The sequence below is a fragment of the Phocoena phocoena genome, chromosome 21, assembly GCF_963924675.1.
Source record: "Phocoena phocoena chromosome 21, mPhoPho1.1, whole genome shotgun sequence".
NCBI classification, from domain to species: domain Eukaryota; kingdom Metazoa; phylum Chordata; class Mammalia; order Artiodactyla; family Phocoenidae; genus Phocoena; species Phocoena phocoena.
This window is the reverse complement of record NC_089239.1, coordinates 26,921,531-26,937,692: the sequence shown is the minus strand read 5'-3', so window position 1 is coordinate 26,937,692 and position 16,162 is coordinate 26,921,531. Positions and strand designations below refer to the sequence as shown.

Below are 16,162 nucleotides of genomic sequence, written 5' to 3'. Positions count from 1 at the left end.
CCTGTGGAGATATAATATGCAACTCTTAACTTATTACAGAGTGTTTGCAGGATTCTGAAGACAGATGAGAATTGAGAGCTCTTCTTATTAGCACGCTCAGCCCTGTCAGAGAGCTACCCTGTTTATGCAATGTTCTGTGCTGCATGTACATTTCGTGACTTTTGTGAGCACAGTTGCATTTTACCTCAAGCTGAGTCATCAGGAGATGTGCCAGATTTCTACGTGTTCCTTTTCTAAAGTGGAGTAATTACCTATAAATGCAACCATCATTTTAAACCACTCTTCTATTTTTAAATCAGGAGAGGCACATTTTTTTTCAGTTTGCATGAGTTTAAGCTTATGGAGGAGTACATTAAAAAGCAATACAACTACCAGTCAATCTCTTGAAGGTAATTTCTTGGTTGACATTCATGTAAACCATTCATTGTAAAATTTGACCACCTTTCCAAATAATCTATAGTTTTTTGGGGTCATCTCTTAGTTACCTAATTTTAATCAGCGACTAGATAAACCGGTTCTCAGCAATGAAAATAGGTAACACTTTATCTGTCTTGAATATCAGCTCCAAAAATAAGCCAAGATCACTCCCAGGCCATTGAATATCAGTTCTGTGGGCAACAGAACCACCCACATACAGGTATCACGTAACACAATGTGGAAAATACGTATTTGGGAATAAGTGAACAATATCTTTTTATCATATTGTAAACATATTTTGCCCCAGCAATGAGATTATGCCTCTGTATGATACTCATCCCTTAGAGCATGGTCATGTATCAGCACTCATCTACATTCTGTTCTGCTGATGCGGACATTTTTTATTTTTAATGTTTTTGCTTTTTTCTTATTAAACATAATATGTTTTTGCAGAAGTTTTATAAGCTACAGTTAAGAAAAAAGAGGAAGAAAACAAACACTGTCACCTTTTTACCTGAAGGCAACTACTATTAGCATAAACAGGCATAAGTAAGCTTCATAATTATTTTATGTATATATAATCTATTTTTAAAATGTTTTAAAATGATAGCACCCTGAATGATTATTTTGTAAATTACACTTTTACTTATTGGTACACGATGAGTATCTTTTGTGTTATTATGTATTTTTTACTAATTAAGTTTTATGCCTGCACAGTCTTTCTCTGTTTGGATCAGTATTGACCAATATTGATTCCACTAATCCCTCCTCAATGTATGGTTAGGTGTTTCAGCCTTTTCCCTTTCACGAAAATTGCTGATATGAACACCTGTTGCAAAACACATCCATGATTGTTTATGAATGACATATTTCTACAAACTTAGGTATTTCTAGAATTTTCAAAACTTTTTCAGAAAGGTTGCACCAATTTACGTCACCGTCAGCATGACTGTTTATTTTCCCCGACTCAGAAAAGGCACTTTATGTGATATTTCTTAATCTTATAATATGGGCAGGAAGTGAAGATTCCTTGGCGTTTTGATTGGCATTTTATATTAAAAATGAGGATGAACTGCTTTTAATTTCATATATTCTTATCGACCACTTGAATTTGCTCTTTCCTGTTGACTGGCTAATTTCTTTTTTCCGTTTTATTCTTAGTGTATTTTTTCCTCCTATTTGCTGTTCTTTCCCATTCTCTCCCTTTTATAAAATCTCTTAACCACTCACCTGTTAATATGTTACTCATATTCTCACCAGCTTGTCATTTGCTGCTAATCTGCCCTGTGATTTATGCTAATCTGCCTTGTGATTTGCTTGGATGCCTCACTTCTTTCACTTCACAAAGGACTCCAGTGATGGAGGCACCTCCTTCTGGAACTGAGTCTTAAAAGACCGATTCTCTGGACCAGAAGACACTCAGTACTTTCTGATTTTGAGTAAAGTGTCCCTTGAACATCTCCACAGTTTCAGTTTTCTCATATAGCCCACAATACCTTTTGTCCAAGTTCAAATTCTAAAGAGCTCTGCAAAGCAAAAATGCATTCCAAGTTTGCAAAAACTTATTTGGTGGCACCATCCTGCCGTGATCTACAGGGTAACTATTTTGTGGCTATTTACCCCACTTAATGGTGTGAACATTGAAATGTTCTGGTGTGGAAATAGTAATGTGTCTAGTTAAACAGTACCTCTGCAAACCTTAGTGGATGAACGTGCTACCGTGTATGTCAGGAGGGTCCACCCTAAGGGTTTCGAATAAGGAACTGTGGATTGATGTGAGTTTGTGGATTTTGTCTCTATGTCCGTTCCCCCTGGAGAATAGAATCTAGAGTGTCTGAATTGCATTTTGTACTAAATGTAATCCTATCCAAAACAGTTTACAAGCTTTCTAATGAAAACCTGATGAAGCTAAAATGAAGAATTCCCCACCAAAGAGAGAACAAACCCAGCAAGACGGTCCTCCTTAATTCCACTTTAAGCCTTTAAATAACCTCATTTGAAAATGCCACCTGGGACCATTATGAATAAGACAGGATCTGCCCTTTGTTTCTTTTCAATTAATAGTTGAGTCTCATCCCTGAACTCTTCCTGCTGGTGGTACCCTTGTACCCGGTGTCCTGAATCTGTCATGTTTCTTCTTTTAAAACCTGAGCGGAGTAGCATAACCTGCAGCCCTCAGGTACCTCTGTCCCCACCTCAGCGCCGCCTCTGCTGCTTGTCCAGGCTTCTCATACTCCAGGCTGTCAGCACCTACGCAGTTCCGGGGGAGGCCACGTCCTGTGAGAGCCACTTAGCCGATTGTCTCCACATCGTTTATTAAAATAAAACTGCATACTATGGAAAATGTGGTTTTAATCATTTTGAAGAAAGTTATATCATATTGCTCTTGAGAGTATATCTGTAAGAATTTATTATAAATATTTCCTGTGATATTACTCAGAGTTTGCCTTAGATGAGACGGAAGTTATAACAAAGAGTCTTGGGATTTGTTATATTTTTTCTTATGGAAAGTTAAGTTTTCAGGAATGTTAAGTGAGTATTTAAAGACACATCCATATCAGAAAATTATAAAGTGTGTAATCTTCATCTTATTTTCAAAAAAGTCCTTGTGTATGTGTGTGGAAAATATCAGCCATTAGCATATTTCCTTCTCTACTTATTTTTTTCCCTGAATATATACATGATCAATGAAGTGAAATAAGGGATACAGTTTAGAGGGAACAGTATAATTTAATCAGGGTGATTTTTTAAGAACAACTTGGAGACAATTCACAATATTGGCTATGAAGAACCTTAAACCTAGCATATTAATGTGAATTTTGCATTGTTTTAGTACCTTCCACAGCATGGAAGCTCTAACAGAAACGTTATCTACTAAATAAAGCAGTCCTAAACATTTTCAGGTTCAAGAATGAAGACGGTCTTGCCTGTTAACAACAATAAACTACATAATCGTTGCCTTAACTAATACAAATGTAAACACATGTAATTAAAAGTTAATGACTGCAGAAACAAACTAAATTTATTACTGTCATCTGAAGTGCTTCTTCCTGATAGTAACCTTCTAAATAGTGTGATGAAATATTTTTAGGGGTTTAAGTTCCTGCTCAGCCTCCTCTTGATCATCTATCCACAGATATCACCGAAACTTTACCTGTTAGTTTTGTTATTTTGAAATGTGGGGAAGATACCCGAGCCCTACATATAGCAGAGGACTGTGAGAAATATACGAGATAACACGTATTCATTTATTCAACAAATATTTCCTGCATACTTATTATGATCAAAAACTGTGCTAGGCTTAGAGTTACAAGAGTGAACAGAGATGGATGATCATTATGCCACTGGAAGCAAACTTTTTAGAATAAGTAAGCAATGACTTTGTAAACCATAAGAAATGACTAAAGAATTGGCATAACCATAAAATGATATTCATGGAGATTTTTTTTTTCCTGTGCAGTTTGTTTTCATATATTTATAGTGTGGAGGATTCAGGTAATCTGTTCAGTTTAACTGGGTAAAGTTTAAAATTATAGGAAGTAAATTTCATTTCTCAGCATTGAAAATCCTCCTTAAAAATGGAGTGGAATATTATATAAAATTTGGTAACAATCACATAAAAACATGTACAGACTTTCTGGGTTTTAAAATTTCCTCTGGATAGTTGTTTAATAAGCCAGTACGCAGTGTCTTCGATGAACCCTGTGCCATCTCCTTTCACACTGACCAGCACCCTTCTCTCCCCTGAACCTTCCTCTCCTGTGACAGCGGCCTGTGGTGGGAATCTGACTGGCCCGGCCGGTGTCATCCTGTCCCCCAACTACCCGCAGCCCTATCCTCCCGGGAAAGAGTGTGACTGGAGAATAAAGGTGAACCCAGACTTCGTCATCGCCTTGATATTCAAAAGGTACCGTCTCTTATGGAATACCTCCTTTAAGTAGGACTTACATTTTTTTTTTTACAACTTTATTGGAGTATAATTAGTTTACAATGGTGTGTTAGTTTCTGCTTTATAACAAAGTGAATCCATTATACATATGCATATGTCCCCATATGTCTTCCCTCTTGTGTCTCCGTCCCTCCCATCCTCCCTATCCCACCCCTCTAGGTGGTCACAAAGCACTGAGCTGATCTCCCTGTGCTACGCAGCTGCTTCCCACTAGCTATCTATTTTACATTCGGTAGTGTATATATGTCCATGCCATTCTCTCACTTTGTCCCAGCTTACCCTTCCCCCTCCCCGTATCCTCAAGTCCGTTCTCTGGTAGGTCTGTGTCTTTATTCCCATCTTGCCCCTAGGTTCTTCATGACCTTCTGGTTTTTTTTATGATTCCATATATATTTGTTAACATATGGTATTTGTTTTTCTGACTTTCTGACTTACTTCACTCTATATGACAGACTCTAGGTCCATCCACCTCACTACAAATAACTCAATTACGTTTATTTTTATGGCTGAGTAATATTCCATTGTATATATGTGCCATGTCTTCTTTATCCATTCATCTATTGATGGACACTTAGGTTGCTTCCATGTCCTGGCTATTGTAAATAGAGCTGCAGTGAACATTTTGGTACATGACTCTTTGAATTATGATTTTCTCAGGGTACATGCCCAGTAGTGGGATTGCTGGGTCGTATGGTAGTTCTATTTTTATTTTTTTATTTTTTTTGCAGTATGTGGGCCTCTCACTGTTGTGGCCTCTCCCGTTGCGGAGCATAGGCTCCAGACGCGCAGGCTCAGCAGCCATGGCTCATGGGCCCAGCTGCTCCGTGGCATATGGGATCTTCCCGGACCGGGGCACGAACCCGTGTCCCCTGCATCAGCAGGCAGACTCTCAACCACTGCACCACCAGGGAAGCCCTATTTTTAATTTTTTAAGGATTCTCCATACTGTTCTTCATAGTGGCAGTATCAATTTACATTCCCACCAACAGTGCAAGAGGGTTCCCTTTTCTCCACACCCTCTCCAGCATTTATTGTTTGTAGATTTTTGATGATGGCCATTCTGACTGGTGTGAGATGATATCTCATTGTAGTTTCGATTTGCATTTCTCTAATGATTAATGATGTTGAGCGTTCTTTCATGTGTTTGTTGGCAATCTGTATATCTTTTTCGGAGAAATGTCTATTTAGGTCTTCTGCCCATTTTTGGATTGGGTTGTTTGTTTCTTTGATATTGAGCTGCATGAGCTGCTTGTAAATTTTGGAGGTTAGTCCTTTGTCAGTTGCTTCATTTGCAAATATTTTCTGCCATTCTTAGGGTTGTCTTTTTGTCATATGTTTTCCTTCGCTGTGCAAAAGCTTTTAAGTGTCATTAGGTCCCATTTGTTTATCTTTGTTTTTAAAAGGATCTTGCTGTGATTTATGTCATAGAGTGTTCTGCCTATGTTTTCCTCTGAGAGTTTGATAGTGTCTGGCCTTACATTTAGGTCTTTAATCCATTTCGAGTTTATTTTTGTGTATGGTGTTAGGGAGTGTTCTAATTTCATTCTTTTACCTGTAGCTGTCCAGTTTTCCCAGCACCACTTATTGAAGAGGCTGTCTTTTCTCCACTGTATATTCTTGCCTCCTTTATCAAAGATAAGGTGACCATATGTGCGTGGGTTTATCTTTGGGCTTTCTCTCCTGTTCCACTGATCTATATTTCTGTTTTTGTGCCAGTACCATACTGTCTTGATTACTGTAGCTTTGTAGTATAGTCTGAAGTCAGGGAGCCCGATTCCTCCAGCTCCGCTTTTCTTTCTCAAGATTGCTTTGGCTGTTCGGGGTCTTTTGTGTTTCCATGCAGATTGTGAAATTTTTTGTTCTAGTTCTGTGAAAAATGCCAGTGGTACTTTGATAGGGATTACATTGAATCTGTAGATTGCTTTGGGTAGTGTAGTCATTTTCACAATGTTGATTCTTCCAATCCAAGAACATGGTATATCTCTCCATCTATTTGTATCATCTTTAATTTCTTTCATCAGTGTCATAATTTTCTGCATACAGGTCTTTTGTCTCCTTAGGTAGGTTTATTCCTAGATATTTTATTCTTTTTGTTGCAATGGTAAATGGGAGTGTTTTCTTAATTTCACTTTCAGATTTTTCATCATTAATGTATAAGAGTGCAATAGATTTCTGTGCTTTAATTTTGTTTCCTGAAACTTTACCAGATTCATTGATTAGCTCTAGTAGTTTTCTGGCAGCATCTTTAGGATTCTCTATGTATAGTATCATGTCATCTGCAAACAGTGGCAGCTTTACTTCTTCTTTTCCAATTTGGATTCCTTTTATTTCTTTTTCTTCTCTGCTGTGGCTAAAACTTCCAAAACTATGTTAAATAATAGTGGTGAGAGTGGGCAACCTTGTCTTGTTCCTGATCTTAGTGGAAATGGTTTCAGTTTTTCACCATTGATGACAATGTTGGCTGTGGGTTTGTCATATATGGCCTTTATTGTGTTGAGATAAGTTCCTTCTGTGCCTACTTTCTGGAGGGTTTGAATCATAAAAGGGTGTTGAATTTTGTCTAAAGCTTTCTCTGCATCTGTTGAGATGATCATATGGTTTTTCTTCAATTTGTTAATATGGTGTATCATGTTGATTGATTTGCATATATTGAAGAAGCCTTGCATTCCTGGGATAAACCCCACTTGATCATGTTGTATGATCCTTTTAATGTGCTGTTGGATTCTGTTTGCTAGTATTTTGTTGAGGATTTTTGCATCTATGTTTATCAGTGATATTGGCCTGTAGTTTTCTTTCTTTGTGACATCTTTGTCTGGTTTTGGTATCAGGGTGATGGTGGCCTCGTAGAATGAGGAAGAGTTTGAGAAGGATAAGTGTTAGCTCTTCTCTAACTGTTTGATAGAATTTGCCTGTGACGCTCCTCTGAACTTATTTATTTATTTACTTTTGGCTGCGTTGGGTCTTCGTTGCTACATGTGGGCTTTCTCTAGTTGTGGCGAGTGGGGGCTACTCTTCGTTGTGGTGTGTGGGCTTCTCATTGCGGTGGCTTCTCTTGTTGCAGAGCACAGGCTCTAGGCATGCGGGCTCAGTAGTTGTGGCTCGTGTGCTCTAGGTGCATGGGCTCAGTAGTTGTGGTGCACGGGCTTAGTTGTTCCGTGACATGTGGGATCTTCCCGGACCAGGGCTCGAACCTGTGTCCCCTGCACTGGCAGGTGGATTCTTTACCACTGCACCACCCGGGAAGTCCCTAATAAGACTTTAAATGTCATACCTAAAGATTACTTCATTTATCCCTTCAGGGGTCTTCAGTTTTACATCTAGCAAAGCCTGAGGTCTTGTGTCTAACAGGTACTACATCAAGCTGCATGACAAAAATGGAAATAGATTATTTTGCTTTTCAGCATTCTACTTGCATTAGAATACACATGATGTGGCAAGAATTGCTTTTAAATACTATCTTGCACACAGTGGAGAGGGCTTAATTTACAGAATTTTCAAAGAAAAGCGATAATAAAGTGACATAGATATACTTAGTATAATTTCTCATTGATGTCTTATATTTCTCTTAATGCGTGAGTGCTAATTCATTTCCATAGTACATCCTGTCTGCCATTCCCAAAGGTAGTATTGTTATTATCATTAAGATAGTCAAGACTTGGTAGAACTCTGAAAACAAAAGTTCCCCAAATTTCATTACTGTAAAGTCTGATTTAATAAACATTAATTCTTTAAAAAAAAAGCTAACTTCTTTCTGCTACACTAAATGGTAAAAGTTAAAATCATAATATAATACGATTATATTATAAATATAAATTCCATAGAACTCTCACATTATAAATATATGGTATAAATAATTGAATTTTTCTAAATCCCGTGATCTTTTCCAAATTTACGTTTTGATTTTTGAACTAAATGAAGTGGTATTTTAAAAGAGAAGTGGTTCTATATACTGTCCTATTGGTCTCTTAGCTCCCCAAGGCAAAGTGGTCTGATTATATTTATTTATCTGTCAATTGAAAAAATTTCTTTTCTTGAGATGTTTGCATCAATATTTCAGGCCTGGTTTTGCTTATCTTCCTTCACTTTCTCCTCCTGATGAGATATGAGTCAGTATAATTTTAAACCTCTGTGATTCTGAATTTTAAGTAGTTTAATAAGCCATCATTTCCTGAATTTACTCAAGCTGCTATAAATTTACCAAAGATGAATACCTTATTATGCCACTCAGCTATTATACAAAAGCTGTGAACATTTGCTGGTTATATTTTTGAATATCTTTATGGGTTTTGTTAATGCTAAATTCTAGTAGTGCCTTCCTTAAAACCAGGAGACACCTCTGCTACCAGGAGATTAAAAGTAAATTAACAATTAAAAGCCTTTTAGAGAACACAGAGCCTTTTTGTAGGAGTTTCCTGCCTTCCCTGGGTCACGGTGACTCATTATCAAGGTTCCCTAAGTGCAATTCATAATAGTATATAATATATAAGGCAGTTTTACACAAGAAGTTTTCTCACTTAATTTTGTGCACTTCCCTGGAAGAAGGCTGACCTAGAAAATCTTCAAGTTTTCTTCCGACTCTAAGAGTTTGGAATCATTAGCTGACCCGGTGTCACAGAAAATCACATACCTGTGACATGTTCTAAGGAATGGACAACTTGTGTGTGCTCAGGTGGGAGTTTTCCTGGGACCTCAGCTCCTAGATCTACTTACTAGAAAGAAGGAGGAAGCCAGAAGTACCAGATGGGAACAAGGATGCTCAAGGACCCAGTCAAAGAAGCTGGTGTTGATACAGCCTTCCCAGGATGCACTGTTTAAAGAGTGTGACTGCAGTCAGGTGTGGAGAAGGGAGGGGAGCCCGGCATTACTAACAAGGAAGGCAAAGAATGAAATGACCTGGAGCACATATGAGCTTCAAGGCTCACCCTGGTACTTGGGGGGTCTTCGGGGAGGAGTGTTTTATCACAAGCTTCTATAGACTGTGGGGCTGATGCGACTCACACATTGGAACTCAAATTAAATTTGGTTTAAAAGCATGGCCAGACTTCGGCCTATTATTGGGGCTTGTAGATCTGTGCATCTGGTATAGGTAGAAATTAGACAGGGTTTAACCAAAGGAACTGTCATTAATTGTAAATATCACTTCAGACTTCTATGTGTGTGTGACAGCACATCCAAAAGGAGAGGGTAGTTAGAATATGTTTGTTTGTGCCTGACCGTACTTCCATGTTCAAAAATAATCTATCGTAATAATTAGTTATGCCAGTTATCAGGGGTACAGCATGACCAGAGTCTAATAACATCCTTGCAAACTATTCCAAAAAAATTGTTATTCCAACCAAATTCTGTTTGGTTGATGCAGTTCCTCTTGGCCTCTTTTCTCACTCTTTAGTCACTCAGGTCTTACTTTTTCTTCATTTCCGACTTCAGGGAACTTCTCAGATAAACAGACTCTGAAACCTCTGGCAAATTCCTTAGATAAATGTGTTCAGGACCTCACATGGGAGCAAGGGCACCCTGACAGGAAATGGGGCGCCACGATGCAGGTCCAGATGTCATACTAACGTCAGGTCCTTGGTGGTCCCCCGTGCTACATCCTTCAGAATGCAGTGGGCAGCTTCTGGAAAGACCTTGGGTTCACGTTTTATCCCTTGAATATCCAGATAAACTAAAGCCACTTAAACAACAGCACATGTTCGTGATTATAAACCCTCCTGACTCTCTCCATCCCTGTATACAAATATGCTGTCAAGGGAAAGGAAAGAGAGTGGAAGCCGCATGGATCGGTCCACGTTAAAGACCCCAAAGGCCCTGATTTAGAGATGAAGGGACAGAGGAAGGCAAGTCAGAATGGATTATGTCAATACCTCTGTCTAGTGTGTTTGTTTATTCTGATCCCATTGAGATCTTGGACGTGTAAATGAAGTTCAGTCTGTCACTTGAGAGGAGGTATAATTTTAAAGTTCCCAGACTATCATCATCCTTCTCATCATAAATGGCAGAGACATTTAAAGCTGCATCCCACTTGAGAGCTTTGGGCGTTAATTGTTAGACTTTGGAAAGTATTAGGGTATTTACATAAGGAGAGGCAGAGACAGAGAGAGAAGAAGAGAGAGTGGGAAAGAGCAGGAGGGAGAGGGGATGAGAAAATTGGAATATCCAGTCAAGGTGAAATGATGTGAAACAGTTGACTTCCATACTTTGTACCACTGTAGGGACTGCTACTATTGGCCAAATTATCTAAGCAAATAGAGGCAATTACAATTTTCAAAGTAAAATCAAACAAAAATATTTTTTAACTTTAAGAATTGTCAGTAACATCAAGGATATATGTTATTAAAACTAAAAATATTCACATAAAAACAAATACCAGTGGGAATGCATCCCTTCTGAACCCTATTCTTTCAAACTGCATTTCATTAGAAATATCATAGTTATAGGGAAGAGATACTATATCTATGTTATAAGGATTCATTTTCTTTCAGATTATCTTCAAAATCATACTGTATTGAAGATGTTGGTGATTGTATAAAATACTAATTGTTATAATTGTTATTTATTGCCATTTTGATTGTTATTATATTTAACTTTTGGATTGTCCGAATTTTTAAAAATTATTTTACAAAGGCAAATAAAATCACTGTGTGCTCTCAGAGACTTTATAGTCTGGAAGATAAGAGACACATATATTAGGTGCATAATCTAATTAATATTCTTTCCTTTTAGTTTCAACATGGAGCCCAGCTATGATTTCCTACATATCTATGAAGGAGAGGATTCCAACAGCCCTCTCATTGGAAGTTTCCAGGGCTCTCAAGCCCCAGAAAGAATTGAGAGTGGTGGAAATAGTCTCTTTCTGGCATTTCGAAGTGATGCTTCTGTGGGCTTGTCGGGGTTCGCCATTGAATTTAAAGGTACTGTGACCAGCTTAACTTGTGAGGAAAGTGACTTGTATTGAGATTTCTTTAATCATAAGCATTTATTTATAAAGTCTTGCCTATCTGTTCAATGCATAAAATTCTGACATCTCTCTCAATCATCTGGGGAACAGGGTTGATCTCGCCAGTGGAGAAGAAATTTCCAACACGCATTTCTACCTTAGCTGAAAGAAAAGAAAATGGGGGAGGGAGATTTCTTTTTCCAAATTCATAGCCATTTAAAGATAAATTATGATTTGTGCAATAAATAATTTGAGTATTTAAGAATTATTTTAATATGTGTTTTACTATCTTAATTTGTTTCTTCAGGATGACTCAATTTAAGTACATAAATAGCTTAGTGTGGTTTTTGATTTTTGGGGTTTTTCTGGCTTGCAGGATCTTAGGTCCCCAACCAAGGAATGAATCCGAGCCCTCAACAGTGAAAGCATGGAGTCCTAACCACTGGACTGCCAAGGAATTCCCGATAAATAGCTTAGTTTTATCTCAATATTTTTCAAGATGTAAAATATCGATTGCCATTCCCTGTCCTGACCACCCATGGTGGTTGGTTTGATGGGGAGCAAGCACTGATCCTGGTCAGTGCTTTCTTCTTTGGTCACCTCATGAGTGACTCCCGCTTCTTTGGGATCCACCACCCCCTGTCACTAGCATCCAGAGAAAACAAACAGACTCACAAAGATTACCCCAACCTAAGCATTTTGCTGTTGGGTTCATGAAAATAAATATATAGTTTTTTCAGGGCTTCCCTGGTGGCACAGTGGTTGAGAGTCCGCCTGCTGATGCAGGGGACACGGGTTCGTGCCCTGGTCCGGGAAGATCCCACATGCCGCGGAGCGGCTGGGCCCGTGAGCCATGGCCGCTGAGCCTGCGCATCCGGAGCCTGTGCTCCACAACGGGAGAGGCCACAACAGTGAGAGGCCCACGTACCGCAAAAAAAAAAAAAAAATATATATATATATATATATATATATTTTTTTTCTAATCTGTTTCTCATGTGACCAAGGAAAACACGGGGTATATTACAAAGAATCAGGAAAAGGATTTATCAAAATATTAATTGACGGTAGTGAGTGCTTTATAAAAAATAATGAAAATATATACATTTATTTAAACTTTTGAGTTAGTTATTAGTTACTAGAATTATAAAATATAGGGTATGTTTCATCCTTTAATGGACTTGTATTTCTTGATATTGTTTTTAAGTAGGAAATTAACCTACTTCCTCAAAAACACCGAAATCTAAAAATTTACTGATCTTTAGTACAATATACAATTTAAAAAAATTTAAACAATTCAGCAATTGAAGGAGTTGCTGTGCTTTATGGATGGGATCCATTAATGTTCACGAATAATTAACAGCAGTACTTTTAAGTATTTGCCATATCATTAGACAGTTTCTGTATTAATAAGAACTCATTGAAGTGCATGTCACCATGACAACGCCCATTCTGTAACGAGTAAAAAATCACGCGTTTCATCTAAATATAAAACTGTAAGGAATGGGAGGGAATATTTGCAAATGATGAGACCAACATGGGGTTAATATCTAAAATATATAAACAGCTCATACAACTCAATACCAAGAAAGCAAACAGTGCAATAAAAAATGGACAGAAGACCTGAAGAGACATTTTTCCAAAAAGAAAGACATACAGATGTCTAACAGGCACATGAGAAGATTTTCAGCATTGTTAATTGTTGGAGAAATGCAAATCCAAACAACAATGAGGTATAATGTCACTCTGGTCAGAATGGCCATCATGAAAAAGTCTACAAATAACAAATGTTGGCGAGGGTGTAGAGAAAAGGGAACCCTCCTACACTGTTGGTGGGGGTGTAAATTGGTGCAGCCACTATGAAGAACAGTATGGAGGGTCCTCAAAAAGCTAAAACTAGAGTTGCCATATGAGCCAGCAATGGACTACTACTCAACCATAAAAAAGAATTAAATTCTGCCATTTGCAGAAACATGAACGGACCTAGAAAAATTATGCTTAGTGAAATAAGTCAGACAGTGAAAGACAGGTATTGTATAATATCACTTGTATGTGGAATCTAAAAATAATGCAAATGAATGTATATGCAAAACAAAAACAGACTCACAGACAAAATTATAGAAAACAAACTTATAGTTACCAAAGGGGAGAAGGAAGGGGGGGAGGGACAAATTAGGGCTATGGGATTAACAGATACAAACTACTATGTATAAAATAGATAACAACACGGATATTTTCTACAGCACAGGAAATTACAGCCATTATCTTGTAATAACTTATAATGGAGTATAATCTTTTTTTTTTTTTTAAACATCTTTATTGGGGTATAATTGCTTTACAATGGTGTGTTAGTTTCTGCTTTACAACAAAGTGAATCAGCTATACATATACATATGTTCCCATATGTCTTCCCTCTTGCGTCTCCCTCCCTCCCACTCTCCCCATCCCACCCTTCCAGGCTGTCACAAAGCACCGAGCTAATATCCCTGTGCCTTGCGGCTGCTTCCCCCCAGCTATCTACCTTACTACGTTTGTTAGTGTGTATATGTCCATGACTCTCTCTCGCCCTGTCAAAACTCACCCTTCCCCCTCCCCATATCCTTAAGTCCGTTCTCCAGTAGGTCTGCGTCTTTATTCCTATCTTACCCCGGAGTATAATCTTTAAAAATACTAAATCACTATGCTGTACAACTGTGACTAATATAATATTGTAAATCAATTATACTTCAATGAAAAAAAAAAAGACTGTACATCTGTCATCACCTTGTATTCCCCAGGGCATCCTAGGGTAAGAGAATCAGCAGATGAGTGAGTAGATGCAGTAGAACTTGTGTCCCTCATGATAGGGGTACAGGGCTGCCTCTTTGGCCTGGTTCTTTGGGGACCAGCAGAGCCTTCTAAATGGGCGCTAGAGCTCTCACGCTTTAAAAGTTCTCCAGTGGAGCCTGTGAAAAAAAAAATCATCAGAAAACAAGGAAGGACACAGCAATGAAACAGCATCCAGCAAGTACAAGGCCCCATATGGTGAGGGAAGCAGGGAGCGGACCCAACTCTTGGGCTTGACCAGAAGGAGCCACGGGGCAGTCCTGCCGAGTGACCCCAGGGGCCCGACAGCTTTGGCACAGGCATTCTGGGAGGCGTCCATAAGCGGAACCGACAGGAACCAGGGCAGAGCACACCGCGTAATGAAGTCATCTCATTGGGAAATGTGACAACTTGTAAGCAAAAAGCGTGCCATGAGTTATCACCAAACATCCTGAACTGACAACTGAGTAAATGCAAGTAAAAGCTTCGATGCAGTGCATTTGGAGAAATGAAGAAAAACTGGCCATCAGTGGTCTCAATTTGCAACCCAGAGCAGAAAATTGTGGGAGTGGTATTTAACCAAACAGTACACTAAACCAACAGACACTTATAACAAAAAGTGATTGAAAAGGCTGACCAGGAAACAGGCATGTATTTTTTTCTCCATCATTTTTTAAAATATAATTTTAGTTATTTTATTTTTTATTTTTGGCTGTGTTGGGTCTTCGTTGCTGTGCGCGGGCTTTCTCTAGTTGTGGCGAGCGGGGGCTACTCTTCATTGCAGTGCGCAGGCTTCTCACTGCGGTGGCTTCTCGTTGAAGAGCATGGGTTCTAGGTGCACGGGCTTCAATAGTTCTGGCTCGTGGGCTCAGTAGTTGTAGCTCGCAGGCTCTAGAGCACAGGCTCAGTAGTTGTGGCGCACGGGCTTCAGTAGTTGTGGTTCGTGGGCTCTAGAGCGCAGGCTCAGTAGTTGTGGCACATGGGCTTAGTTGCTCTGCAGCATGTGGGATCTTCCCGGACCAGGGCTCGAACCCGTGTCCCCTGCATTGGCAGGTGGATTCTTAACCTCTGCGCCACCAGGGAAGCCCTTTCTCCATCATTTTATAGGAGAAAGATGTATACCCTAGACCAGTGCTTGTATTTATTAGACACTCGATACATTCTGTTGAATGACAGAGTAAACGACCTCCGATGGAAGGACTGTTCTCTTGCCCACAGTTTTATTTATTCGTCCCTTATTTGCTTAAAATAAACGATCTAAGGCAGCGTTAAAGGATTATCAGAATGTCCCCTACTCCTTGAAATATCCAAATTGGTTTTCAGTAAAGTGTTTAGAGAGTGTTGGTCCCAGCACAGTACACAACTATTGCTGCTGTGAGTCTCTAACCAGAGCAAAAATAGAGGACCTGGAGGGGTTTCCACAATTGATATATATGATATAATATATTCATGACATATATGATAATTAATATATTATACATGGCGTATGATATATATGTATGATAATATATATGACAGATGGTATATGATACATATGATAATTATGATGGATGATGATATATATATGGTAATATAGCATATCCGATACACGTGATAGTGTAATGTTTATATATTTATGTTGCACTTTAACCAAAGTATGTAAATAAAATATTCCAATAGCTGGTTATAATAATTAGTCCAGCAGTTGCCAGAGAGATCTCTGCTTGGCTGATGTTGACACGTAGGTCATTAAAAATATAATGAGAGATATTGAATAAATACATTTAAACAGGCCTCTTCTCCATCCTGCAGGACGTCACAAAGTTTGTGCTTTTCCCTCTTCCACTGTTTGTTATCCATTCCTAAGAGGATGTAGGATGTAGTTTTCAGAGCTCATTGCATCTTTACTCTTTACTGGCTCACCTGCCACAATCTCCCAGGAGCATCTTCTTCCTAACACTACTGTGTGGATTTACTCATTGGCCATAAGTAGACACTCAGGAAGGGAAAATGCTTAAAAAGGAACGTAATCCACATTGATCACAACCCCCAAAAAGGTAAAATGCAGGCTTCCATTT

At 38.6% G+C, this 16,162-nt stretch overlaps 1 protein-coding gene across 1 annotated transcript in view; it reads left to right on the top strand.

Annotated features, from left to right (window-relative positions):
• CSMD1 (CUB and Sushi multiple domains 1) overlaps nucleotides 1-16,162 on the top strand; it is a 1,433,388-nt gene that overhangs the window by 1,210,789 nt on the left and 206,437 nt on the right. Inside the window, exons 28-29 of the mRNA XM_065899861.1 lie at nucleotides 4,186-4,324; nucleotides 11,090-11,277. Of these exons, the coding sequence (XP_065755933.1) occupies nucleotides 4,186-4,324; nucleotides 11,090-11,277 (327 nt within the window). The remainder of the gene's footprint in view (nucleotides 1-4,185; nucleotides 4,325-11,089; nucleotides 11,278-16,162) is intronic.